This window comes from Puma concolor, chromosome D1 (assembly GCF_028749965.1).
Source record: "Puma concolor isolate L17-30 chromosome D1, mPumCon1.1.hap2, whole genome shotgun sequence".
Lineage (NCBI taxonomy): Eukaryota > Metazoa > Chordata > Mammalia > Carnivora > Felidae > Puma > Puma concolor.
This window is the reverse complement of record NC_141676.1, coordinates 70,097,886-70,124,046: the sequence shown is the minus strand read 5'-3', so window position 1 is coordinate 70,124,046 and position 26,161 is coordinate 70,097,886. Positions and strand designations below refer to the sequence as shown.

General features: G+C 45.9%; 1 protein-coding gene across 3 annotated transcripts in view; it reads left to right on the top strand.

The window, feature by feature from the left end:
- Nucleotides 1-26,161, top strand: part of ME3 (malic enzyme 3) — a 193,403-nt gene that overhangs the window by 93,428 nt on the left and 73,814 nt on the right. For all 3 annotated transcript variants that reach the window (XM_086678527.1, XM_086678526.1, XM_086678528.1), the window contains one exon: nt 1,539-1,688. In XM_086678527.1, the coding sequence (XP_086534653.1) occupies nt 1,539-1,688 (150 nt within the window). The remainder of the gene's footprint in view (nt 1-1,538; nt 1,689-26,161) is intronic.

The window sequence follows — 26,161 nt, the reverse complement described above, 5'->3', positions numbered from 1 at the left end:
TGACTCCTCTGACCCACTCATTCCCAGAGTCCCTTATTTCAGCAGGCGCTCAGGGAAATGCTAAGGAAGCTCCCTGGCTTCTTTTCAGTAAGGGTAATGGTATGCTGGTAAATTTATAGTAACTGGTTCTGGGGCATGAGGAGAACCCTGATTTATAGCATTGGCCAATTTCCATGATATAAATACTCCCAACCATGACCGATTTCAAGTTATCAACTTGACATCACTGGATGCAGAACTGGGAAGAGATGAGTGCAAATGGCTACTGAGTAAGGGAATGAGCTCAGAACACTAGTAACGAGCTGAGATCCTGGCTACGCAAGCGGAAATTCTCCCTTCCTTCTAAAACACTGTTTTTAGTTCTAGACCAGGGCCTTTGGTAGGGAAGAGGCTGAGGCCCCAGGAAGTCACATGACTTCCCCAGAGTCACAATGCTAGTTAACAGCAGAATTGGGGTTCAAACCCAGGACCCTGATACCATGCCCAGGGATCATTCCCCTCTGGGTACCTCTCTCCCACCCCATTGCATGCCAGGGCTCAAGTGCCTCCATACTCTCCTACACTGTTGTCCAGAACGGGTGTGATATCAGTAGTCACCAACACCTCACCTTGAATTTCAACCCTTGGGTTTTTTTCCCCCAGGGTTTTTGCGTTTTCAGGACTCTGAATGAAAGGCTTTTTTCCTGGCTTACTGATTTCAGGCTTCAGGGAATAGGTGAGAAAGAGATTTTTTTGGAGCACACCTCCTGAGGTCAAGTGGTACTCAGCCACTCGGGGAGCTCTGCTTGTGACAGGGACCAGCCCTTTGTAGTGGGAAAGTCCAGCTCTGGTGTATTCTGTATTTTCCTCAACTCTATGCCACCTCCAGTATATTATTTTTTTTTTCTTTTTAAAATTTTTTTAATGTTTATTTTTGAGAGAGAGAGAGAAATAGAGACAGCACGAATGGGGGAGGGGCAGAGAGTGAAAGGGAGACACAGAATCTGAAACAGGCTCCAGCCTCTGAACTGTCAGCACAGAGCCTGATGAGGGGCTTGAACTCTGACTGGCGAGATCATGACCTGAGCGAAAGTCAAGGAGCTTAACTGACTGAGCCACCTAAGCGCCCCTATTATTTTTTCATTCAGTAATGTCCACACAGTAATAACATAACTAACCATCTTGCATCATGGTTGTGATTCTGGAGTCAGATTGCTTAAGTTCAAATCTATTTCATTTCTCTGTGCCTTACCCTCCTTATCTCTAAAACAGCCAGAATTATAGGACCTACCTCACAAGTCTCTGGGGGTTTTAAATGAGTTAATGTAAAATATTTAGAATAGTGTCTATGCCATGAATAATGATAAGTACTATAAGGCAGACAATATCCTCCACATTTTACAAGAAATGAGACCCATGCTTAGGGGAGATAGTGATTTGCCCATGAACGTGCCATTGTAAGTAGCTGAGTGGGAGCCCTGGGTCTTTGCATCAAGGGACCTCTGCAATGCCACTATGGTGCTCATGTGACCAGTGTGATTCTCGTCTCCCTTTCCAAGGTACATCATTCTCATGACACTCCAGGACCGGAACGAGAAGCTCTTCTACCGAGTGCTGACGTCAGACGTGGAGAAATTCATGCCCATCGTGTACACCCCCACCGTGGGACTGGCCTGTCAGCACTATGGCCTGACCTTCCGCAGGCCCCGGTGAGCCATCCTGGGGCGTGGGCTCAGGGAGGGGCCGTCTCATGTTGGGGAATCTATTCTTCCCTCTGGCCTTGCTTAATGGGACTCTGGAGGCTATTCCTGGTTGAGCCAAAGGCTCGACAAGACATTTGATCTTAAGCTCTTGCTCAGGAAATTACCCCACGCCCAGAGAAATGAGCTGAGAGAGGGTCTAGCAAGGGAATAACAGAGCCCCTCCACCTCCCAATGATAAATGCGCAACATGTTGTTCAAAGTTGGCCTGAAAGGTATTTCAGATTGTTTTTCTCTCATTATCTACCTACCACCTACCCCCTCTCTTGTCATCTCCACAGTGCCGACGGCTCTCTTGCCAGTTCGGGCCAATGAATAATGGAGTGTTGGATACCAAAGACTGAATTCTTTTGCTGACTCAAAGAAGCAGTATTCCTTCATTTGGGCTTGACTCAGATTCCACTTAAAATGTCATTTTGTTAGACAAAAATTTGGCACTACAGTTTCTTTCAGAGCCAAAGAATTTAGAGGGCAGTCTTTCTAAAAAGATTGCTTGTGGTTTTTTTTTTTCATGATGAGTTCAGAATATATATTTTTAAAAATGTATAAAAAAGGAAAAATGAGTGTTTTCCAAAGATCCTCAGTGCAAGGTGCCTGGTTATTATCAATACATATTTCTAGCACTGCTGATAAAAGACTGGCTTGGGTTTATTATATGTAATGGAACACTGTTTTAGTCTGTGTTAGAATATGTTAAGATACGGTGTGCTGTGCACTGATGTGTAATTTATGTTTGCATAGAATTTATAAATCTGTGTTTATAAATCCTTTGGTATATGAGGAGCATGTAATCATGGATCTAGAACATCTTTTGTTGATTTGGAAAAACATTCTTCCAGTTGTGAAGCCAGCATTTGGGATGAGCCTGCCACCTGAGCACGTGGAGGCCCTGATGCCGGTTCTCTTCCTCTTCTGGCCCCACTGTCACCTTTGGCCAAGGGGCAGTGTGTCACGTCTCACTTCTTGCGGTGGGGGTGGGGTCCAGCTGTTGAAGCAGACCTGACCTCATCACTCAGAGCAGCCTTGGGGTGTCTGAATGGCTCAGTCAGTTAAACGTCCGACTCCTGATTTTGGGCTCGGGTCATGATCTCATGGTTCGTGGGATTGAGCCCTGCCTCAGGCTCTGTGCTGAGCGTGGAGCGTGCTCAGGATTTTCTCTCTCTCTCTTCCCCCTCCCCACTCACTCACTGTCTCTGTCTCTCTAAAAACAAAGTAAATAAACTTAAAAAAAAAAAAAAAGGAGCCATTCTTCTGCAGTCCTATGGGGGGACTGCACCCAGACCCTGTAGCAGTGGTCTTCAACCTGCCTTTTTCAAGAGGAAAGAGACTCCTTTTCTCTTACTCTCATTCTGAAACCAGTAGTGGCAGCGACCTTGGGAGCTGGTAGAACATTTCTAAAGGATGTAGGACCCTGTTTACCTGCCAGTTCCTACTCAGAAATGATCCTCCCAGGTCCTCCCTCCTGCAGAATGCAGGTCAGCTCATTTCCCTCCTCCAAGGCCATCAGCAGCCTCTAAGTCTTAAAGAAACAAGTCCAGCACTTTGATGAAAGTAAGCTTATCACAGCCCAGCTCCAGCTCAGAAATCCCATGCTCTGGCTACACTGATCTATTCCTCATGTCCAAGTACTTCTGGTGCTCTCATCCTCTGTGCCTTTGCACATGTGTTCTTCTCTGCCTCAGACATCTGCATTCTCGTCTTTCCTTGTTCTCTGTCCATCAGAATTGTTGCTAGCCTTCAAGGTCACCCAAGAGTCAGCTTCTCTGCCCTCCCTGATCCACCAGGGCTGAACTGCCCACTCCTTCCTCTGCCTCCCCCTCAATTCATTACACGTAGTTCCATTCCATAGTTACATTTTTTGTGCTTCATGTTTTTAATTATTTGTATATCAGCCCCCTCTACCAGAACACAAATTTCTTGAGGCGTTAGTCAATACGTCAGATCCATTTGCATATACTAGACCAGTACTTGGCAAGCACCTGACACTCTGATGGGAAAGTAGCATTGTGTACTGACTAGAAAGAGCTGCGTCTTTGCTGTCAGCCCTGACTTTTAGTCTCCTTGACCTTGGGCAATTTCCTTATCCTCTCTCAGCCTTAATTTCCACATTTGTAAAATGAAGGTAATAATACTACCTATATCAACTAGTCATTGTGAGGGTAAAATGTGATGTGTGGATTAGGTATCTGTCATACATGTGAGTGTTTATTTGTCTTCAGTGACTGTTGTAGGAGGAAGGAAAAATTGCTACATGTAGAGTCATACATACACACTTTTACATTTTTAAAAAGAAAATTGAGTCATTGAACATTTAATGAACTCACACGTTTAACTACAGACACAATTGGACTCTTCCAGAACCTACTGTTTCCTGAAGTCCTTCAGCCCTTATGACATGGCTCACTGCCTGCACTGGCTGGCCACTGAGGTCCTGTGGAAATGCAAGGCTATCCCACTCCTAGGCTACAACCTAGATTGTAGATTTGGTTGTTGGTTCCGGATGAACCAGTTACTAGGATCAGGATCCTGCACATACAACAGGTTCTTAAGGTAGACTTTGCCTCCAGAACCCACTCTAGAATCCAGGGAACACACAAAACTGAACTGGAGTTAACGAACACTTATTGATGGAATTTGAAGTAGGGTTCATGGGCAAATGGCCAAGAAAATTCTTGAGATGTCTTTGGTGCAAAAAGGTGATTTTACTAAAGCACGGGGACAGGACCTGTGGGCAGAAAGAGCTGCACTAGGGTTGTGAGGAACAACTGATTATACACTCTCAAGTTTGTGCAGGGAGGGGAGGTATAGTAACATAAGTCTCCAAGGAATTTCTGGATGCTGGAAGCAGGGTCTCATAGGACCCTAAAGATTTAGCTATTGTCAAGATAAGGTTGCTTTTAGTTTTTAAGGAAGTGTAAACATTAAGGCATTAAGGCAGCCATAAGCTTCTTGGGGAGCGTTACACACTGCATCTATCAGTGCATCTATCAGTGGGCTGCAGGCTATAATAAGGGAATTTAATTTGAACTGCATTTCTCTTTGTTTCCCTCATCACTGATGGAGCAACTACTAGGTACTGGGCATCATGTTACATGCTGTGAAATTACCCCCCAAAGAACAAAATATGGTTCTTGACCTCAAGCACAGTGAAGGGCCAGGCAATAATGATATAAGTTAAATATAATAAAAGTTTAAAAAATAAGAGATTTAATAGAGACAAAGAATTACAGGAGTCCATGGGAGAGAGAAATTTCTTTTCCCTGGAGGTGGTAGGAATGCTTCACAGAAGAGATGATATTTGAGCTGGTCCCTGAAGGTTGGATAGGAATTCTGTGGGTAAAGAAGAAGGGAATGGCCATTCCAGGAAAGGGCTTGGTATTATAGGTTTTATAGACACCTGGGTGGTCAGCTCACTTGGGTATCTCCCCACCTCCTGTGCCTGGCAAGGAGGGTCAGGGGAGGGGAGATAGGCTTTTACATCCATTGGCTCATAATGGATCCTCCCAATGTCCTGTCAGGTTAGTCTGGTAACAGTACCTCCATTTCACAGATGAGGAAACTGAGGTGGCCAGAGGAAAGGAACTTGTGTAAGATCTAACTGGTAGTTAGAATTCTGGCTACCAGAGTCAGGGAAAGCCACACCAAAGAGATGACATTTGAGCTGGGCTGTAAAAGATGAAAGCAAAGAATTGAGACAAAAAGCATTTGTTTACAGTGATCCAGGCACACCCTTCTCTCCCTTGCTAGAATGCAAGTCCTCTAGGACCCCACGGTGGGTGAAACAGGAGAATAGAGGGGTAGGAGAATTGGCCAGTGGCTCTGCCCAAAAAGAGGAACGAGCTTGGTCTCCTTCCCACGACACAAGGTGTTTGGAGTCACAGGGAGAGCTGTGTCCACTTGGACCCAGGCCCCATTGGCAGTTCTCCAATGGCTCAGCAATGGAGAGGGGCATGGTGGCAGAGTGGGGGTTCATATGGGTGGAAACAAGGCTCTGCCAACCACTTGAGCCCAGAGAACCAGGCCAGCCCTGAGTGAGGGCCGTCAGGGTACTACAGAAGCTGGACACACAGTGGGGAAAACAAGAGTGCCATGGTCCCAGCCCAAGATGTGCAGTTGAACTGGAACAGGAAAAAAGCATCATAGTAATGCATAACTGTTTGCTGAAGGTCAGGCACATCCTAAAATCTTTGCATATTAACTTATTTGATTCTCACAATCCCCTAAGAGGTAGTTACTACTGCCATCCCATTTGTAGATGGGAACACTGAGACACAGAGAAATAACTTGTCCCAAATCACACAGCTCATAACCAGCAAAGCCAGAACTCAGACCCACGCAGTCTGAACTAGAACGTGGACAGGTAACCACCGCACTACACTGCCTGCTGTGGTTTGGGACTATGCACATTTATTTGGTGGGCATTTAGGGATGGGTGCCCTTGCAGCTCCAGGAATGCTTGATTGCTCAGGACTCTTTGGTGGGGATTGCTACATAACCTTTTCCTGAGCCTCTCCTGGGAGAGAATGATCCACCTAGGTCCTGAGCCTGAGGCTCTGTGGGGCTGAGGCAGGTGTGGGCAGACTGAACCGTGTTCTTGGATTCTTCCCTCACACTCTTGGTACAGACTTCCCGCATATGTTTTGCACAAACCCTTCTTCAGATGATTACCCAATTAAGCTACTTGACATGTGACAGTCTGAGCTGTTGCACCAGGTTTCCATTTGGCTGCTTTCCAGGTGTTGATTCCACACCTGCCTTGCTCCTGAAGGAAATGGGAGTTTGGGCTCCACCCCAGCCCTGAGCTTCATCTGAGGCCTGGCTTGGAATGGCTTTATGGATTAGCATCTGAAGGGAGGACAGCCCCAAGGCCAGGAGGGAGAGAGCCAGCTCCTTCTCAGTTTCTGAAATGATAAACATTCCTGCCAGGTTCCCAGGAACAATGGAGTCCTCTGTGAAAGGGCCTGTCCCCCTCCAAAGCTAATTAGGTCCAGCTGATGCTAAAATGGAACTTCCAAAGTGCCTCGGGCTCTGCATCACCTCACAGCCTTGAGAGAGATGCTAGACTATCTCTGGGGCACCTGAGTATCCCTGGGTGGATAAACACAGCTGCAGGTTCTGGATTCTGTGGAGCCTCCTCTGCCCCTTCCTGCCTCACCCTTTGTACCTCCCGTGAGTGCTTCTCCATGGGCCATAGATACTGGATAGCCTGGCTTGAAGGAATGGCCTTGAATGTCATTAACATGTGCAAGCCCAGGGTGAGGCCAGGCAGGAGTCCAAGATGCAACTCAGCTAAGGAGGGGCTATGAGGGGAAAGCCAGTATGGTGTAGGCTGCTGTCCAGTGTGGGAGAATACCCTCCCTTCCCTAGGCACCTCCATCTTGACCAACCTTGTCTTCACCTTCATCGTCTTGGGATCTAACAGATATGCACATGCCTGTAACCCTGACATTTCCCAGCCTCTGTGTGGGATCCCATCCACATGGGCGGTGAGGGCTGGGTTATGGGTAGTAGAAGGAGCAGACTTTGAAGCAGGAAGACTTGGCCTTGAATCCCAGCTTTTGATGACTTATGACCATTTAGCGACCCCCCCCCCACACACACACACAGTCTCCTCATGTGTAAAATGGGAATGATGCTTGTTCATGTGGCTGCTTACGAGGATTCAGTGAGATTCCATGTGTAAAAGGCCCAGCCCTAGCAGGTGCTCAGCAGCTGTGACCTGCTCAAGACACCACCCTCAGGGTCTGTCATCTGACTCTGAGTCACCCTACCCAAGAGTCTGAAGGGTAAACCAGCTGAGGGCATCTTGGCCCTCTGAAGTGCCCCCATTCCTCTGTTGTGTGATACAGACCTGAAAAGATCCATACTTGTGCCTAACTAGCAAACCTGTTAGCAGGTAAGGGGAAGATGTGGAGGGAGAGGTGAGGGTAGGAAGTGGGCCTTGGCTTCACTGGTGGTCGAGATCCTGTAGAAGATACCTGAAGTCAGGTTTGGATTTGGACAAAGCCAGCAGCCCTTGGCCCTGAGCCAGGCTGTTGTCTTTCTTATCTGCAGGCAGGTGGGGTCCTGCACACAGGCCAGTAACATGTATGCAGGACAGTAACTGCTACCATTTATTGAATGCTTACACTGCTCATGGTGGGCCCTAGGCTAGACACTTCGGGTACTTTATCCCTACACAACCCCAAAAGGAGCTTGTTACTTTACCAGAGGAAAATTAAGGCTAACTTGTCTAAGACACCTGTGTTTCTCCTGAGCTCACAGGTGAGCTTCTTGTGGCCCTGTGAACATGACACCTCAGAGATAAGCATTTGCATGCATGTCTTCATGGAAGCTCCCTTGCATGAATGGCCTGCACACATGAGGGACACACACACACACACACACACACACACACACACACACACACACTGTACCATGGCAGACAGAGCACTGGGGCTGGAGTCCAGAGGGAATGGGTCAGCTCCCCTGTGAACCATGTGGCCTTGGAGCCCGGCTGCTCCTGTCCCCAAGTCTGGACCACGGGAACTGTCCGCCTCTTGGGCTTGTTGTAAAGATCGGATGAGCTACGTGTGTGTGAAAGTGCTTTATCCACTGTAAGGTTCCTCACAAGCGTAAAGGGACATTGCTTTTTCATCGCTTCTTCTCCCTCACCCCAGCCCCCCTGAAAGATGTGGTTGAGGCTCATACTCACCTCTTTGGGCTTTCCTGATTGTCACTCATTATGTCAAGCCGTTGCCTCATTTGGTTTTTGTCTTTGCTGTTGGAGCCCTAAATGCTTTTTATTTTCTCTTTTATTTGTTTCTGTTTTTACATTGGAACCTTTTTATCTTCAGCCATCACCACCACTTCCATCGCCTCTACCCATGTACACAAGGGCCCCCAGGGTTCATGCCTCTGCTTCCCAAATGCCAAGCGAAGCCATTTCTAGCCATACACAGGACCAATGGACGCCAACATATTGACTTAAAGCCACTCTGGGAAACAAAGACAACCCGATCTCAGCAAGTGTCAGAAGCTCCCTGACACCCAGGGCACAGCATTTGAGCACATCACAGTCTGGACTCCAGCCCAGCTGTCAGTTGATCAGGAACAGGCACCCGTACTCCCAGCATGATTGGAAGGCGGGCAGAAAGTGAAGATTAGCATCATCAAACCAGCTGCCTCTTCCCCATCCTCAAGGCCCCAAGGTACCAATTCCTTTGGTTGAGCCCATTCCACACCCAGTTACGTCGGGTTTCTCTGCCAAGCTGTTCCAGCTGTGCTGTGCAAAGGTTCCCTGGAGCAGAGCAAGAGTGAGGTCTGCGGCTGGGCCTGCTTAGCTTCTCATCTGGCATCCTTGGTCCTCTGCCTTGGTATTGTGCACAGAGGAGTGAGGGGTCATGAGACATGGTTTGTAGCTTTGGCCACCTCCTTCCTGGGTGACTCTGTGGGCAAGTCACTAAGCTCCTTAGTCTCACGTGGAAGTGTAGGATTGAACTGTGTGGCTTCTGTGATCTCTTCCAGCTCTAACCACTTAGGATCTAATAACCCAAACTCTATAACCAAGGTAGGAATGAGATCTTTAAGTGAGCCACAGTCACATTATATAGCCGAGCCTGTTTCGCCAGCTGTAAAATTATGAGGGTCAAGTTAGACCCGTAGTTCTCAGTGACAGCTGTGCATTAGAAGCATCTGGGAGCTTTAAGTCAGAATCCCCAAGGTGGGGCCCACGCAGCTTTCATTTCTCAAAAGCTCCCAGGGATTCTCGTGGCAGCCCAGGGCCACAAATCACGGAGCTTCGTGATCGCTATAGTTCCTCCAGCTTGGATCTTCTGTGACTTCTGGGGAGTTGATAACCAGCAGTCCATATTTTCCAGGCCACCCCGGCCTGGCAGTATACTGAAGATTAGGATCATGATAATATAACAGAACTTCCATCTCCGACCCAACCCTCGGTAAGCCTAACTATTAAACCCATTGCCAAGTTCCCTCATGTCTCATTCCCAGGATTAGTGGAGGGGGAGGTCAGAAAGAGTCACCCATGTATGCTTCCTTCCCCCTCCCCCAATTTCCTCCTGAAGCTTTTAGCACTGCACGGAAGTCGCCCCCCCAAAACCCCATCCAAACTGTACACTTATGTCAATAGTTGATTAGACAGGAAAAAGCATCAGACTAAAGGTGACGAAGCATTTTGGGGTAAGCATGGGACCAGTGTGAACTGACTCAAAAGATGTGCTGGGTCAGTTGGAGTCCTTTTCAGGAGTGTAAACCGAAAAATGGGAAAAGTTACATAGGAAGAATTTTGCAATTAGGAAGAGAAATTAAGGCAGAAGGGATGCTATAGTTTAGAGTTCAGAGTCGGGTCATGGTACAACAAAAGCAGATGTCGGCTATGAAGGAACAGAAGGAAGAGAGGAAAGTTAACGAACAGATCTGTGGAAAGAGGAGAACTGGACAGGTGGCAGCGAGAGGAAGAAGCAGGCAGAGCGAGTGCCAGTCCCTGGCTTTCCACCCCAGTTCCAAATTTCCAATAAACTCTTTCCCCAGAGGTAAATTAAGTGGACCTCTGCCTTAGGTAACAGGAAGAGCCAAGCTGAAAAAGGGCTGTGAAATTAGATGGATCCGATTAGTGCCCTGATCTCCTTCTTAATCCGGTGGGTGGGGCAAACAGGTTAAGGTAGGGCATCTCAGACTTAGCGTGCATTGGGATCACCCGGAGGCTTGGCAAAACACAGATTCAGGGTACCCTGATGCTGCTGGGGCAGGGGCCACGATTTGAAAACCACTGGATTAGGAGCTGGTAAAAAGTTGCTCACTGAAAACTAAGTGGAGGCCATCTGAAGGAAGCAGAAGGAATGGATACTGCCAGGCCCCAGTGTGCGTTAGTAGCAAAACCTTGGAGTCATGAGACCTAGGCTCTGGTCCCAGTTTGAGCAGTGTGACTGTCACCAAGTCTCCTCCTTCCTGGGCCTCACTGTGCTCATCTATAAAACAAGAGAATTTTATTAGGTGATCTCAAGGGCTCCTTCTAAATCCAACCCTTATAGTCTATAATTTTTGAGCCGATTAGAGCACCGTGGCTATAAATTTGCCTCTAAAGTTTCTGGCATTCAAGGGAGGAAAATGTAAAAGTCGACGAAAACACATACTTTTCATTTTCTGACAAGAAAAAGCTTGCAGGCTTATCTGCAAAAGTGTCATTTTGCTGAGAGCTCTGACTCACGCATGGGCATCTTCCCAGGCAGACCAGCCGGGCAGTCCAGGGTTTTTCATGGGTTGTTCCGTGCTGGGGAATTGATGCTGGAATAGATCTAAGGAAGGTGGCGCAAGGAGTCCTTCCAAAGCATGAAGGACTTTAATAGTTGTTCAGTTATTATTTTACATGAATGTCACATGGAACAAGTTAAATTGTGTCTGGATCCCACATCGTTGAAACGCTCTGGAACCGATTGATCTAGAGGAGAGAAGAAGGAGCATTTATTCTCCTTTCTGAACTACTTTGCTTTCAGTCCCTGAGGGAATTGGCTTTTTCTTTCTTAGAGGAAGTTTGAACATTTACATACCAAAAAAGAAAAAGTGAGTTTGTATTTAACTGCACATGACCCACTTGGGACTTTAGCATCCAGAAGGAGTAGACTGCTGTTTGGGGAGGACAAAGGAACACCTCAGCCATCCAGAAGTTTAGGTGTAGGGGTTGAGAGTGAAGGTAGAAAAGATTGAGCCACCCCACACAAATGCAAAGATTATAGTTTTCTGCTCAAGCTGGAAGTAAATGAGCCTTAGTAACTTGAACAGGATGTTCTGGGTTTGACTTCCTTTAGCCAAAGGCAGATTTCCCTGGCAATTTAAACAAACTGATTTTTGTTTCTTTTTTATCTGACTCTGTCCTTTTCCTCCTTTGTCTCTGGCAATCCCAGCCATGGTGATCAAAAGAATAGGGGCGGGAGAATTTCCTTACTGAGAAGGAAATACGTACATACAGGCAGGAGTTGAGTAGACCTTTCCTCAAATAACCTTGATCTCTCATTAACCTGTAAAATGCACTAAAGCTTGTGTTTGCTTACACTAAGTTTAGTCCAGAAGTTTAGTCCAGAAGTGGCTTCTTAAGAGATGCTGCAGACAGTGTAAATGTTTTGAAAGCTTCTGGACTAGAGAAAGAATAAAGGGTCATTGTTGTAGAATTTCTCAAAGAAAAGGGGATTTCTGCCTTGCCAGGAAAGAACTCCACCACCAGCAGGCAAACCCCTAAAATCCGTGATCATAGTCATGTCCTTGGGTCGGCTCATTGCACCTATAGGAGTCCCCTCAAATTTTCTGTGTGCCCTGGAAGGGTAACATTGAAAACTTTATTGATGAACTGATTTCTTAGAGACTAATCTTAAACCAGAATCTCCTAAAACCATAGCACTTGAAACTTAGGAAGGATAGGTTTTATGTGAATGGGAGAAGGATGGGAAAGAATAGATCAAGAAGATTTCAGGTCTGTGATACTGCAGGTGGAAACAGGGCTCCAGCGGGGTGCCCCACTGAGGCCTCAACATTGTCCAAAGGTTACTGGAGGGGAACAAGTAAAAAACCCAAAAGAACAAAAAGTAACATGGGTAGAGGACGATGGACTTCTCCAACTTCATGTCATTCATCATATGAGCTCCTGTCCTGAACTACAAGGTCCAGGAGGGAAATTATGTGTTTTGTTCTTCTCTGTGTCTCCCATAGTGCTGAGCATAGTATCTCCGGGTACCTACCAGAGAGACCACTTCAAGGCTGTCTTCTGATTAGGTTCAACAAGCATTGATTCAACAAGCATTAACTGTCTTTGTGGTTGGACACCATTAAGTACATGGAAGATCCAAATGGAATAAGATAATTTATTCAGGGCCTGTGACCTTGAGATGTTTACAGGCCACCTGAGGAGAAGAGCATCTCTAAAGCAACATAAGCCAGTTAGTAAATTGTGGTGTGGATTGTCTAGCTCACTTGGAAAGGATGGAAGTAATTCATTGTGGTAAGAGATCTCTTCCCTGAATTGTTGTTCTTGATCTAAACCTCGAAAAAAGGATTTTGATTCATGTTGGGAAGGTAGCCCAGCACATACATAGCCCAGGCATACAAAGCTTTAGTGGATGAGTTCCAAGCAGGAAGAACTGCATAAAGTAAGACATGTGGCTGGAACAAGCCAAGAATCACAGACTCTCAGCACTGGGAATACAAAAGACACTGCTGATGGCCTCTTCCGCCTCCTTAACAAAACCCTGGTTGTTGTTTGCTTTATTTATTTTTTCTCCATTATCTTTTTCCCCCCAAATGGCCATGTGCCTTGAGGAAGTCTTGGCCTTTCCCAGCACCAAGCAGTGGGTCCTAATTAATCCCAGCCAATCCTGTTCTGGCCAAAGAGATATGAGGGTCGTCCACCCGAGGACTTCTGGGAAGGTTTTTCTTGTTGCAAGAAGGCTCCTTCTTCCCATGACACTTTCATGTTTGCCCAGGATGCCTGGAACTGTGATGATCATCCTACGGTCATGGGATAAACAGCTCAGGGTCCAGGCCGTTAATGCCCAAAATTAATGTGGGGAACTTGTGTCCTTGGTGACATGGTTGAGCCACTAAACAAACAAATCCTGGAGCTGCCTTCCCCTGGACTTGTTATATGCAGTGAATTTCCTCTTCCCAGCCAGTTTTGTCTTGCCTACAGCTGAAAGCAGTGCCCCTTCCTGAGAGGATGCTTGAGTCATGTCTGTCACCGAGTGGTAGCTCACGTTGGTTTATTCAGAGCTTCCGATGCACCAGACACTCTTGTAGGTGCTTCACACGTAGTCCCCACGACATCTCCTTGTGGTAACTAATCCTATTAGGCCCATTTTAATGAAGAGGAAACTGAGGCACCGTGAGTTAAAGTCACTGAAAAAGGTTACACATCCACTACATGGGAGCACCACCCAGGCTTCAGACCACACACCCTCACTGCTGCCTTCACGAGCCTCTTCTCTCTGGTAACTGAGCATGTCCGGGACGGAGGACTCACTACCACACTGGCCCACAGCACGTGCAGGGTGTGTGAGGAATTCACTCCATTGACAGGGTGGGGAGGATGGAGCTGATGTGAGGCGGAGTGAGGGGTTTGGATTGCGTCAGTCAGAGATGGCGATACACTTTGGAGCAGGGAGATTGTAACAAAAGCATTTTTTGAGGAAGATAATTCAGGAAGACTAAAGAGCAAGGCCACAGAGAAGTGCTATATTCCCTCAAGCACCAGGAGAGAAGAGCCAGAGAGGGTCCTAGACGTGGAGATGAAGGTGAAAACCCAGGACACTGCAGCACACGGACACCGGCGTGATGTGGCTGTGAAGGGAGATTTGCTGGCTCTGAACTGCATCGCCGCATAATGACAGTAGGGAAAAGTTGAGATGAGGCTCTGGAAATGGAACCTCAAGTTGGATTACAACAGCCACGACTACCACTGCCTTTCACTGTGTGGCCAGTACGGTGATGATCACAGTACCTTTACCATCTCTGACTCTCACAATAGCCCTGAGAAATCGGAAGGCATTATTGTCCCCATGTCACAGGGGGAGAGGTTCAGAGGTGATGCGGGTCTTGTCGAGAGCCATCTGGCTGGTGAGTGGCAGTGTTGAAACCCAAACCTGTCCTTGTCCACTACCTCGCCTTCCTCATTGGAGCCCTCTCTAGTCCTGTGTTGCTGAAACTCAGCATTTCTGAATCATGTGCACACCCTTACCCCACAAACAACAGTGGCAAAGCAAACACGTTCCTTAGGCTGAATGGAGTTACAGCAGGTGTCGGCTGGAGTCCCCTGGGGGAAGACGAGGTAAAGTGGGGCCTTGAACTGTGCTGCCCTGTTACAAAGCATCAGGAAGAGGGCCAGGGCTTGCACCTTGGCGGGCCCTTCGTACCTGCACCGACAGAGCCTTTTAGGCACGTGGCAAGGACATACCAAGCACTTCATGGCTCCTGCTGCCATGATACTCCCTTGAGTTGGTGTTGGGATATTAAATGGCCTCCAATTTTAAAAGCACCCTACACAACCAACACAGATGTTACCTGTGTGCCACCTGCAGCCCAGTCCCCCAAAACTCCCAGATATCCCCCCACTGTGGGTTCCAAGACAGGCTGAGGCATCGGCCTCCTAAGAGGACTTTGAAAGAGTCCTATCTCCTCAGGATATCTCAGGTGGAGCCCTGTCTGTGAGGGGGTGGAAGGGATTAGCTCTGAAGACACCCTGGGCTCTGTCTGCATTTCTGTAGGTTCGCCTCCCTTTGCAGCACACAGTGACATGATCCTGATTCTATAAATCAACTTTCTCAAACTGAGGCCAAGAGGGGACATGACACCCTCCTCAACCAGGGGTGTAAGTCAATGGAAATGGTAGGACTAGAACTCAAGTCTCCTGCCTCTTTATTCCTTTCTACGGTGTAGAGAGATAGATGTTCCCCCATCATTTGGGGGATCAACCATAACTCATAATTATTACTTATATCTATAAAGTACCTTGAAGTTTTAGTATGAATTCAAATACAGTCCTGCCAGGCACTCTCTGAAACAGATAGTGCAGCCCCTTTGACTTGAGCAAATGAGGATTCCTGAGGTTGACTCCCCCAGGCTGTATAGGTAGTGAGAGAGAGGTAGAATTGAACTACTTCTGTTTGCCATGCAGGACTCTTCCCACACTACTGGACTGTAAGCTTGCTATGGGCAGGAGCCATATTTGTTTAGCTTACCATTGGACACCCAGCCCCCAGCACAGAGCCTTGTTAGATGGGCCTTGTTGGATGGAAGGAAGGTGTAAGGAAGGACCAATAGTTAGAATAGGAGCAAGGATAGAAGAAAATTGGAATCTCATTTTCCTGATGACTGTTAATAGAATCCTAGATGAGTGAGATTCTATTACTAATGATTCCTTAAAGACAAAGAGCTTTAACTCTATTAACTTTGTTTAAAATGCAGTGTGTCTTAAAATTTTCTTTTTGACATTAATGTAAAAGGTGATTTGATTCCTTTAAGAATCTTCAGCAGGTAGGGGCGCCTGGGTGGCTGAGCCAGTTAGGCGTCCAGCTTTGGCTCATGTCACGATCTCACGGTTTGTGAGTTCAAGCCCCGCCTTGGATTCTGTGCTGACAGCTCAGAGCCTGGAGCCTGCTTTGGATTCTGTGTCTCCCTCTCTCTGTGCCCCTCTCCCACTTGCGCTGTGTCTCTCTTCCTCTCAAAAATAAACAGACATTTAAAAAATTTTTAATAAAAATAAAATAATAATTAAAAAAAGAAAAGAATCTGCAGCAGGTAGACCTTCACAGGACCTAGGACAGAGTGGCACTCAATAAGTGCCTGGATCAGTGTTTCTGGAATTTAATAGAATGTAAAGCTAAGCTGGAGAGTGTGTCAGACAGTGTGTCTTATTCATCTTTGTTATCTTCTTCCTTTCTGTAACTCCTGGCATGGCAGGTCCCGTATACAAGAATGGATGAATGAATATAAGCTCCAGAAAGCAGTAGGTTTCGTCTGTTTTATTAACTGAAATAAATATGCCGAGTGCCTAGAACAGTGCCTGTTACATGGAGGGGTTTAATAAGGAATTGTTGGAATAGTTCATGAATGACTGCTTTCACCTTATAGAAGCCAGTAGAAAAGAAGGACTGGACATGCTGTGTTTTTCAGTGTAACAGTAAAAATTACTCATAGTGGCACCAATACTATCCCAGTCTCCTGAATGGATTAAGATCCTCTTTTGATATTGCTGTCATCTAATATTTGGGTGTTAGCTATATAGACCCAAGGTATTCTAATAGAGAAAAAAGCAATAATGTTGCAAACATATAGTTCATACATAAATCAGATCAAGTCAGCTTTTTTTAGCTTTACTCATTATGTTTCTTCTACTAATAGTAAGCCCAGGATGCGAAGGGTTTTTTAGGATAGTTTACACAGAATAATAGGAAAAATAGCTTCCATGTATTGAGCCCTTGCCGAATGTGCCACACAGTATACTGTTCTCCGTATATTATCTCTTCTAAGTGTCACATACAACTTTATTAGAAACGTCTTGTTATCCCTATTTTACAGATGAGGAAACTGAGGCTCCAGCGTAGTCATCTGTCAAGGTCACTCAACTACTAACCAGAAGACTTGAGAGTGGAGTGTGTGTCTGTCTGAGCCTCTGCTCCTAAGCTTGACAGTTAACACTGGGGTTTTGAATTGAGTGGGTCCAACTGGGACTTATTTCTGACCAGAGAAGCACACAGCTTTCCCTAGGCATTTCAGAGAAATGCTTTCTTGTCCTTGAACATTCCTGATCTTGAGTTTTGTGAGACTTCTTCCCTTAACATTTATAGTTGGGAGACTCAACTCCATCAGAATGACAAGTGAAGTTAAATGTCTCCCCGCCCCTGTTACTCCTGCTGAGCGGCCCTTTCAGACATTTGGTTTCAGGCACTTAACTGTCTCTTACATTTGCTTCCAGTGATCAGGGTCCCTGAGGTTTGCACATATGTTTTCCCAGTGAACTTTTGTCCTCTTTGAAAACTGCATTCTGTTCTCCTTTATTAAATTCCAGCTTTCATGACTAATATGCAGTGATAGCCCCAGAAATGTTTATATAATAAATTAAAGTGGGCAGAGTCTTCCGCTTACAAATTGCTTCAAGATAGAATGCAGATGCCTGCCCATAGAATTGTCTCATAAATGCTAGCATGAAACTTTCGAGCTTTTACAGTTTCAGCTTGTCCTTGGCGTGGGGCCCATTGTTTCAGTGGGTTCGGATAGGGTTCTGAGCTCCTAGCCTATTTCTCAAACTGAGGCCTCAGAAATTTATGACTCCGTGGAAAAAGAATATGTGGGACTACTTCTCAAATCTGCTTTGGAAAAACAAACAGGATGTTTTTCCCTCCCTATCTCGCAGGTACCTGTAAACAAGCAGTGCGTTGGCATCTGAGTCGGTGGTATCGCAATTTCAGACTCTCAGGTTTGATGATTATTTGCTTGGATAAATCAGAAGTTTATGTTAGAGCACAGCCATGTTCCAAAATACTTATTGCCCAGAGACCCAGATGAGAGTTCTTCTCGACCCCAGGAAGGTGTTTGTTTGCTTTATGAAGTGGAAGCCTGTGTGGGTCTGTACCATGTTCACCACCATAAAAGAAAGTGAAGAGTATTAAGTGTGACTTCTCTGGGAAGAGGGGGCCTGAAGCCTCTGTGATTATTATTTTTGGAGGAGTAAATATTTCAGTAGAAAAAGAAACTCCTTTGTACCAACTCTGTCTGCATTTTCTTGGCACATTTTAATATTTTCAAGTAACAGCTGAAACCACATTAACCTTCCCTATTCTAATTGGAAGCATCTGTGAATTGCAAAATTAGAATGTTTAGATTCTGAACCGATTTGCTGTTTGGACAGGGGTGTCAATTGCAGCTGAAATTTCCATCTATGGGACCTTTTTTGTCCTCGTGATTATAAATTGTTCAGTCAGCCAATGATGATGGAGATACAAGGCGCACTCTTTAGCTCTTCCGTGTGCGTGCTTCTTAAATGAAAACCACGCTTTCTTCTTCAGTTATTTGTACACCTTATCAGGATCCTTTTAATTCAAAGAGAACAGATGGAGAAATTCCTCTCCAACCCTTGGAATGCGCCTTGAACAATTTTCTCCTGCCAAAAAGCATTCATAATCAATGACACCAGAGGAATAGCTGAGATTTGCAAATTCCGGGAAGAAAAAAAATAGAAAAATAATTAGAAAGTTACTCCAGTTTTTAAAAAAATTTTTTTTAATGTTTACTCATTTTTGAGAGAGCCAGAGCATGAGTGGGGTAGGGGGAGAGAGAGAAGGAGAGAGAAAGGGCGGTTGGGGGGTTGTGGGGGGGGGGGAGATACAGAATTGGAAGCAGGCTCCAGGCTCTGAGCTGCCAGCACAGAGCCTGACACAGGGCCTGAACTCAGGGACCGTGAGGTCATGACCTTAGCCGAAGTCAGATGCTTAACGGGCGAAAGTTACTCCAGTCTTTGTCTATGCTGACAAAAGCTTGGTGTTTTACAAATGTCTCCTACCACTTCAACAACACACCTGAAGGCACAGTGCCTTCTTTCTGTCTCGGTGATGTTACCTCGTTTCAGCCAGCCTCAGTATTTTCAGATGGAAATAGGAACTGTAGCTGGCTCCCAGGTTTGTGGCAATGAGTAAATGGTATAGTATTTGTAAAGTATTCCAAGTGGGCATGTCTTAGTCCATTCAGTCTGCTGTAACAAAGTACCACAGACTGCGTGGTTGACAAACAACAGACACTGGAGGTTGGAAGCCTGAGCTCAGGGCTCTGCATGGTTGGGTGAGGGCTGTCCCAAGTGGCAGATTTCTCCTTATTCTTACATGGAGGAAGGGACTAGGGAACTCTCCAGGACCTCTTATGAGACACTACTCCCATTCATTGAGGGCTCCAGTCTTATGACCTAATCACCTCCCAAAGGCGCCACCTCCCAGTACAATCATGGTGGGCATTAGGATTTCAACATATGAATTTAGGGGGATGCATTCAGAACATAGCGTCCTCCCCAAATTCTTTTTTTCTTTCTTTCATTTCTTTCTTTCCTTCCTTCTTTGCTTGCTTGCTTGCTTTCTCTCTCTTTTTTTTCTTTCCTTTTCTTTTCCTTTCCTTTCCTTTCCTTTCCTTTCCTTTCCTTTCCTTTCCTTTCCTTTCCTTTCCTTTCCTTTTCTTTATTTCTTTCTTCACACAGCAGCTGAGGTAAAAATGATGAGTTACCTGAGGCCAAAGATCAGACCCACAAGGAGGCAAGACTAAAAGGTTTGCAGGTCTATCACCTTGAAGGTTCCATCCTTTGTCTGGGTTCAACACCAACTCTGCAGAGTTTGGCACAAAGTATGCTGTAGACTTTTCCTAAAAGTTGAAAGAGCAAAAGACTGGGTGATATTAGCCACTTCACAGGTGCCTTGTGTTACTAGTAGGGTTATAATTAATGACAACACAGGGAAAGGATTCAGAACAACAGCACCAGAAAGATAGGCCTGACTTTCCACACTAGGCATCCCATAAATGTCTGCAGTATTGAGCATCATAGACTGTGCAGATCAATATGTTTTTGAAAGTGAAAAGGAAATCAAACAATAATTGTGCCAAGACACAGGCAAGCCATAATATGTAGTCACCCTGTCTGTGACCCATGGTACAAAATTCAGTGTCCCTTTGAGGTGAACTGAACTGATACTTGTTCCTTTGGTAAATATTTATTAGGTTCCGACTTAAGATTTGATGGAGAGGCTACTTTGTGATTGACATTGTATTATGTTATTTAATGCTCACACAAACTTATGAGAGGATTTAATTATTAAATTAATTACTAATTAGAACTCCATTTAAATAATAAGCAACTAATACTGAGGTTAAGTAATTTGTCGAAGTTGCCCAGCAAGCGAATAAGGGTTGGTTAGAGCTGGAATTTGAACTGGGGGTCTCTCTAGTTCCAAATCCGTGCTCTTGCAACAGATCCAAAAAGTGCATGGATTTCTTTTTTTCTTTTTCTTTTTTCCTTTATTACGTTTTTTTTTCTTTGCTTATACTACAAAAATTTATGAAAGCTTCATTTTCATTTTATTATATGTTTTTATTACTCAGTTTCCCCTTTTGTACATATTTGTCATGAACTACAGTATTGGTGTCACTGATTCATTGTCTTTGCTCATGCCTTTGCATCCTTGCAGATAACAACCTGGAAAGTACAGGTCTTGCTAGATTATGTCACAGAATCCTAAATTTCTCAGATGGAGAAGCAACCTCAGAGAGGTCTGGTAACTTTCTCAAATTCACAGGGCTAGATGTGGTAGTGGACACACTGGCACTCTGGTCCTGACTACTCCATTCCCACATTCAGGGAAGGAGAGAAAGGAAGAGATCATCTCTTTGGAAATCCCTTTCTGAAGGGATACAGTGTCCATAGGGCTATACTGGGGGACCTGTGGTCAATGGAAACTGTGGATTTGGTCCCTGCCCATCTGAGGCTTTGAGTCTGCGTGGGGGGCATCATCCCACAGCAGCAAGAGGAAGGGAAAGGGGACAGTGGAACCAAAGGGCCCTAGACTGGGGACTCTGAGCCCAGCTCTGTGGCTCTTTTCACCCTGTGATTTCGCCATCCTGGGCCTGCTTATTCTGTAGTTCTCCCCGTCCTCCAGCAAGCTCTCTGTTACACCACAGTGTACTTCATTTTTATCCCCCCTGATCTGCCTCCATCAGAAAACCCCACTGAATCAGTCTCATTCATGTGCCCTGCACAATGCCTGGCAGGAAGCAGAATGCATGGAACCTGTGCAGGGGGCAAGGCAGATGTTAACCTCAAGCACAAGGGATCCAGGAAGCTATGCCCACTCCGCACTCCCACTGAAGGAGTCACGTGGCAAACATCTCAGTCCTCACCCTTATGCCTCACTCCAAGGGCAGAAACACTCCCACATCACTTGTGATCTGGGAGGGTCGGAAGGAAAGGGGGCCTCCACAGGCCCCTCGTAACATCCCACCTAGAGGGCGACAGAATGGAAACAGGATGGGCTGTCCAAGGTACAGGAAATTAGCTATGGTTGTTCAGCGGATTAAAATAATCAAAATGTTTCTCAAGATAGAAAATAAAACCAAAGGATTGTGAGAGACCTACCACAAACTCATCCCTTACTTTAGCCACAGTCCCTGAGGACACTTGACAGAATCAAGGAAAGATATGATTTTTAAGTTTCTCCAAGGCAGGGACAGCTTCCTCACCTTGGCCTCAGGCTATGCCTCACCAGGTGCTGGGCTGCAGAAGCCCTTGGCACTTCTCATACCTACCTTGTCCCGCTGTGCTGCTGGCTCCGGGAGACCATTGCTGAACCCTACAGATAGCCTCTTGCAGTATTTCAGAGGATAGCTTCCCTTCCTGCCCAAAAATGTGTCTGTCCTGCCAAAAATGTGTGGAATGGTGGTTTCGTGGCAACAGTGAGCCTTTGTTCCAGAGTTGAACGTGTACGTCCCTCCTGCTGAGCCCAGCCTCGGTGTGTTGCCTTGTGTCACCAACCCTGTTTTAATTAAGTCCTTCTTTTGTGTTGGACTTGGTAACAAGAAGCCTAAATGAATGTTGTCTATTTGAGTGGATTTTGCTAGGTTTTTATCCCCCCAGTTCTATTTTAGGAAACTTCTAAGGGTTAGTCCTCTGCAGGCAGAGATAAGGGTTAAGAGTCTTTTTCTCAAGAAATAACACTCTCCTAAGTGAACATTATCTTTGTTTTTCTTTCTCTTTCGTGTAACTGAATTCTAAAATTTAAGCGGATTTTTCTGGCTCCTGATGGAAACTGGAGATAGTGATGTAATTTACAGGCCTTTGTTGGATGGAGGAAACCTCACCGGCACCTGCCCTTGCAACATTCCATCCCACTGGAGTTTTAGGAGGGAAAGAGTCGTGATCGCCACTGCTCATGGCTGCTGCACGGATGGTGGACAGCTGGTGCATTAGCTTCCTTGAGTCTGCTGTAATAAAACAGCACAGACTGGGGGCTTAGAACAACAGGAAGTTATTGTCTCACAGTGCTGGAGGCCAGAAGTCAAGGTGGCCACAGAGTTGTGCTCTCTCTGAGATCTTAGGGGAGAATCCTTCCTTGCCTCTTCTAACTCGTGCTGTTTGCCAGCAACTCCTGCATTCCTTGGCTTATAGATGTATCACTTCAGTCTCCCCTCCGGCACTACATGGCCATTTTCTCCCTGTGTATCCCCACTTCTTGTTCTAAGGACACCTGTCATATCAGATCAGGGTCCTCCTTGCGACCTCAGCCTCTTGACATCTGCAAAGACCCTATTTCCAAATAAGATCACAAGTACCGTGGCTTAGGATTTCAATATATCTTTTGGTGGAGACACGAGTCAACTTGTAGTAGTTGGCTTGGAGTTTTTCTAACCTAGAAAATACTTGGCCAAGACTGTCTCCCTCTCTCAAAAAAATAAACATTAAAAAAAAAAATACTTAATTTCCTAAATACCAACTACTAACTCACAGTACCATAGTACCATTTCCAATCAGGAATTGTTTTTCTCTGCTGTCATTGCCCGAGATCTGTTGTGGGAACAGTGCCGAGATGAAGAGCACCAGGTGGTACCTCAGAGAAGACGGGCCCTCGCCTCTGCTTCACCAGAGCCCCAACATTTGTCTTACGTACAGGGCACCTCCAGGAGATCTTGTTGCACAGGGAGTACCATGGCTGGTTTACGTGGCAGAACAAACAACCCTAAGAATCTCAACTCTGAAAATATATTCTGTGTTCCTGCATCCTGTCCTCTGTGGGGCAGCTGGAGGTGGTGCTTCATGGATTCCTCCCTCTGGAACCAGGCTAGTGAAGTAGCCTCATCTGGAACTGGACAGGTTGCCATGGCAAAGGGAAAGACCAGGTGGTGAATCGCACGCTGGCCCTTAAGCACTTGCACCCCAAAGTGTCACGTCAGCTGTGCTCCACGGTGAACAGTCCGTGACAGATACGCCTGTCAGGCCATAAGGGTCACGTATGTGAAAGAAGAGAGCATAAGCATCATTCCGTCTCTTCCCTGTCTCTGCATGCTTATCCCGAAGCTCCATGCAGAAGGGCACTGCCCCACTTCTCTGGCCACTTCACCACTTTGGTCAGTGGGTCCTGCTGTCCAGGCACCAGCCAAGAGAGAATCTAAGTTCTGTTTCTAGAAACTGAAGTATGAAAGCCCAAATTTGTGAAAGACATAAATCAGGGGACAGTGATCTACATTTGCAAACAATTCTCAGCAGGTCCCCCTAAAACAGCAACCTCCAAAGTGCATGTATAATATAATTTTACGTATAGATATTTTATTTACTCACAGCTTTTCGAGAATAGGCTGTATGTTGTATAAAGCAGGGCATGTATTTATTTAAGCCCTGCATTCCAGAGGTTGGCAATTGGCCATATTCACTCTATGTATTTTTTCTTCCTTCAGGGTCCAAAAGTGTTTCCCTGAAGTAAACAGGAAAAATTTGGGGGAAGTAACCAGTAGCCAAGGTTATTTTTTGTTTTTTGTTTGTGCTGTCCCACTTAATGACTGTTAACAAGGAGAGATTCCCAGGAGTGCCTCTGTCCCAGGTGCCCATCTTTGTTAGCATGGTGCAGGACATTCTGTTCTAATTACTCAGAGGAGTCACTGGCCTTGATGAATGCTCAGGCTACATTAGCTCACTGCAGGATGTTCAGTACCTTGGGATCCCCCAGGGCAGCCTATAACTCATTCAAAAGCTGGAAACGCCTCTGAGTCTCAGCCCTGGGCTTCCTGGAGCTTCCCACCTTCCTACCTCCCTTTGTGCCTTGGAGCAGGATGATAACATCACGCCAGCTGTCAAAGGTAGTGCTTCACAGGGCATCATTCATTTCCGTGGGGTTCTGGCTCCTTCTCATGGAAAGAAGGCTGAAATAGACCCAGCTGTGGGCTCAGATAGCTTCTTGACACCTAACTTCATCCATCAAGGGCCCCCCAGGAAACCAGAAGGACTGGCATGCTCTTGGAGGACTTCACCCCCTCTCAGACTCACCATATTGGACAAGGTCAGACAAACACCAAGATTCACGTCTGTAGGGTTTTCTGGTGTGCAGAGTTTTTGTGAACTTGCTTGTTTGATCCACAGTCACTCCGTAATGGAGAAGCCATTGTTCCCATTTAGTGAAGAGAAAACTAAGGCACAGAGAGTTGAAGTGACTTATCCCAAATCACACACTAAAGGAACCACGTTTCTGGGATCAAGAGACCTGTGCTTCAATCTCACCTCTACCTCCACATCTGTGCTTCTTAATCTCCTTTATCAAATGGGGGTGTTGCCCACCTGATAGTTTTTCGTGAGAATTAAGATATGTACATAAAGAGCCTAGCCCTAATAGTGTTCCTGGAAGAGAGATACTCAAAAAAGCCTATGGATGGATGGATGGATGGATGAATGGATGGATGGAGAGATAACTGGATGAGTGCATGAATGGTGAATAAGTGAGTGAATGAATGAATATTGCCCATTTGTGCCCTGTATTTCCTTTCAGTCTGCCCTTGATAACACTTTCATTGAATATTAGCTCTTGCAGGGAACATGGAAAACTTTTAGTCCCAAGTGTGTATCACCCCAGTATTTTGCCCTCACTCAGTGACCCACATAATGAAAAGATTTTCCACCAAACTTTATGACTGTTTTCCTGTTTCACCAAAGACACATATAACTGCCAGTCGTGGCTCTTAAAAATATGCACATTGATTTAGTATAATTCTAGTTAAAATACAAGTTAATAATTAGCTACTGAAATCTACCAAGCATTCACTATGGGCCAGGTACTTCACTGGCATTTTGTCAGCATTTGAACCCTGGCGGTCTGATTCCTGAGTCTGGACTCTTTATTTTTTTAATTTTATCTATTTATCTTTGAGGAGGTGGGAGGGGCAGAGAGAGAGGGAGACAGAGGATCCAAAGCTGGCTCCGCACTGTCAGCGCAGAGCCCAATGCAGGGCTCGAATTCACGAACCGTGAGATCATGACCTGGACCGAGGTTGGATACAAGCGACAGCCACCCAGGTGCTCCCTGAGTCTGGACTCTTACGACACTAGCTCAGCAACGCTAAAAGCTGTCACTTGTTGAATGCTTACTGTATACCAACAGATACTCTGATAAACTAAATATGCATTGTCTTAGTTAGTCCTTATAGCAAATATATGAAGCAGCTGGTGTCATGTTGTCATGTTACAAACTGAAGCTTGAGGAAGGGAAGTAACTTGTCCATTGACACATTGCTGGTGAGTAGCAGAGGCAGGCTTTGAACACAGGGGCTATCGTTGTAAAGCACATACGTCTAACCCCTAGTCTGTGCTACCTTCCATCTGCCATTTCTCCAAAACCACGCTTGCGTCGCTTGCAGCCCCATCATTTTCAGTACTTTGGATTATTGGGAATTAGCTGAAAATCCCTATTCCAGCCTCAGGGATGCCTGTGAGTCTGAGGTCTCAGGGTGAGACAAAGCAGGTGCAGGTAGGAGATCCTCCAGTGGTGCTTATGTATTTACTTCCTGAAGTCACTAAGAAGGAATGCAGAGGAGTGAATGTCTGCATTTCTCACTTGATCAGAACCTCATGGAAACAGACATAGCAGCCAACCCCATCACCAAGTACTGCTGGAAAAGATAGTGTCCCCTGACTAGAAAGTGGCTAAACATGCAAATAGGTTGCTGAAGGCATTTAAGAGGTTTTCTTTCTTCCCAGATGCAGTTCTGCCAGGAAATGGGTGGATGGGCAAGAGAACCCCATAGGATCCTGCTGGAAACCTGCTGTCCATTTGTTTATCATCAGAATCCCTCACTCTGCACATTTTACATTCTCACCAACATGCATCAAAGAGGAATGTTTCACTACTGGCCACAGTGGCCTCTCTGGATGTCCG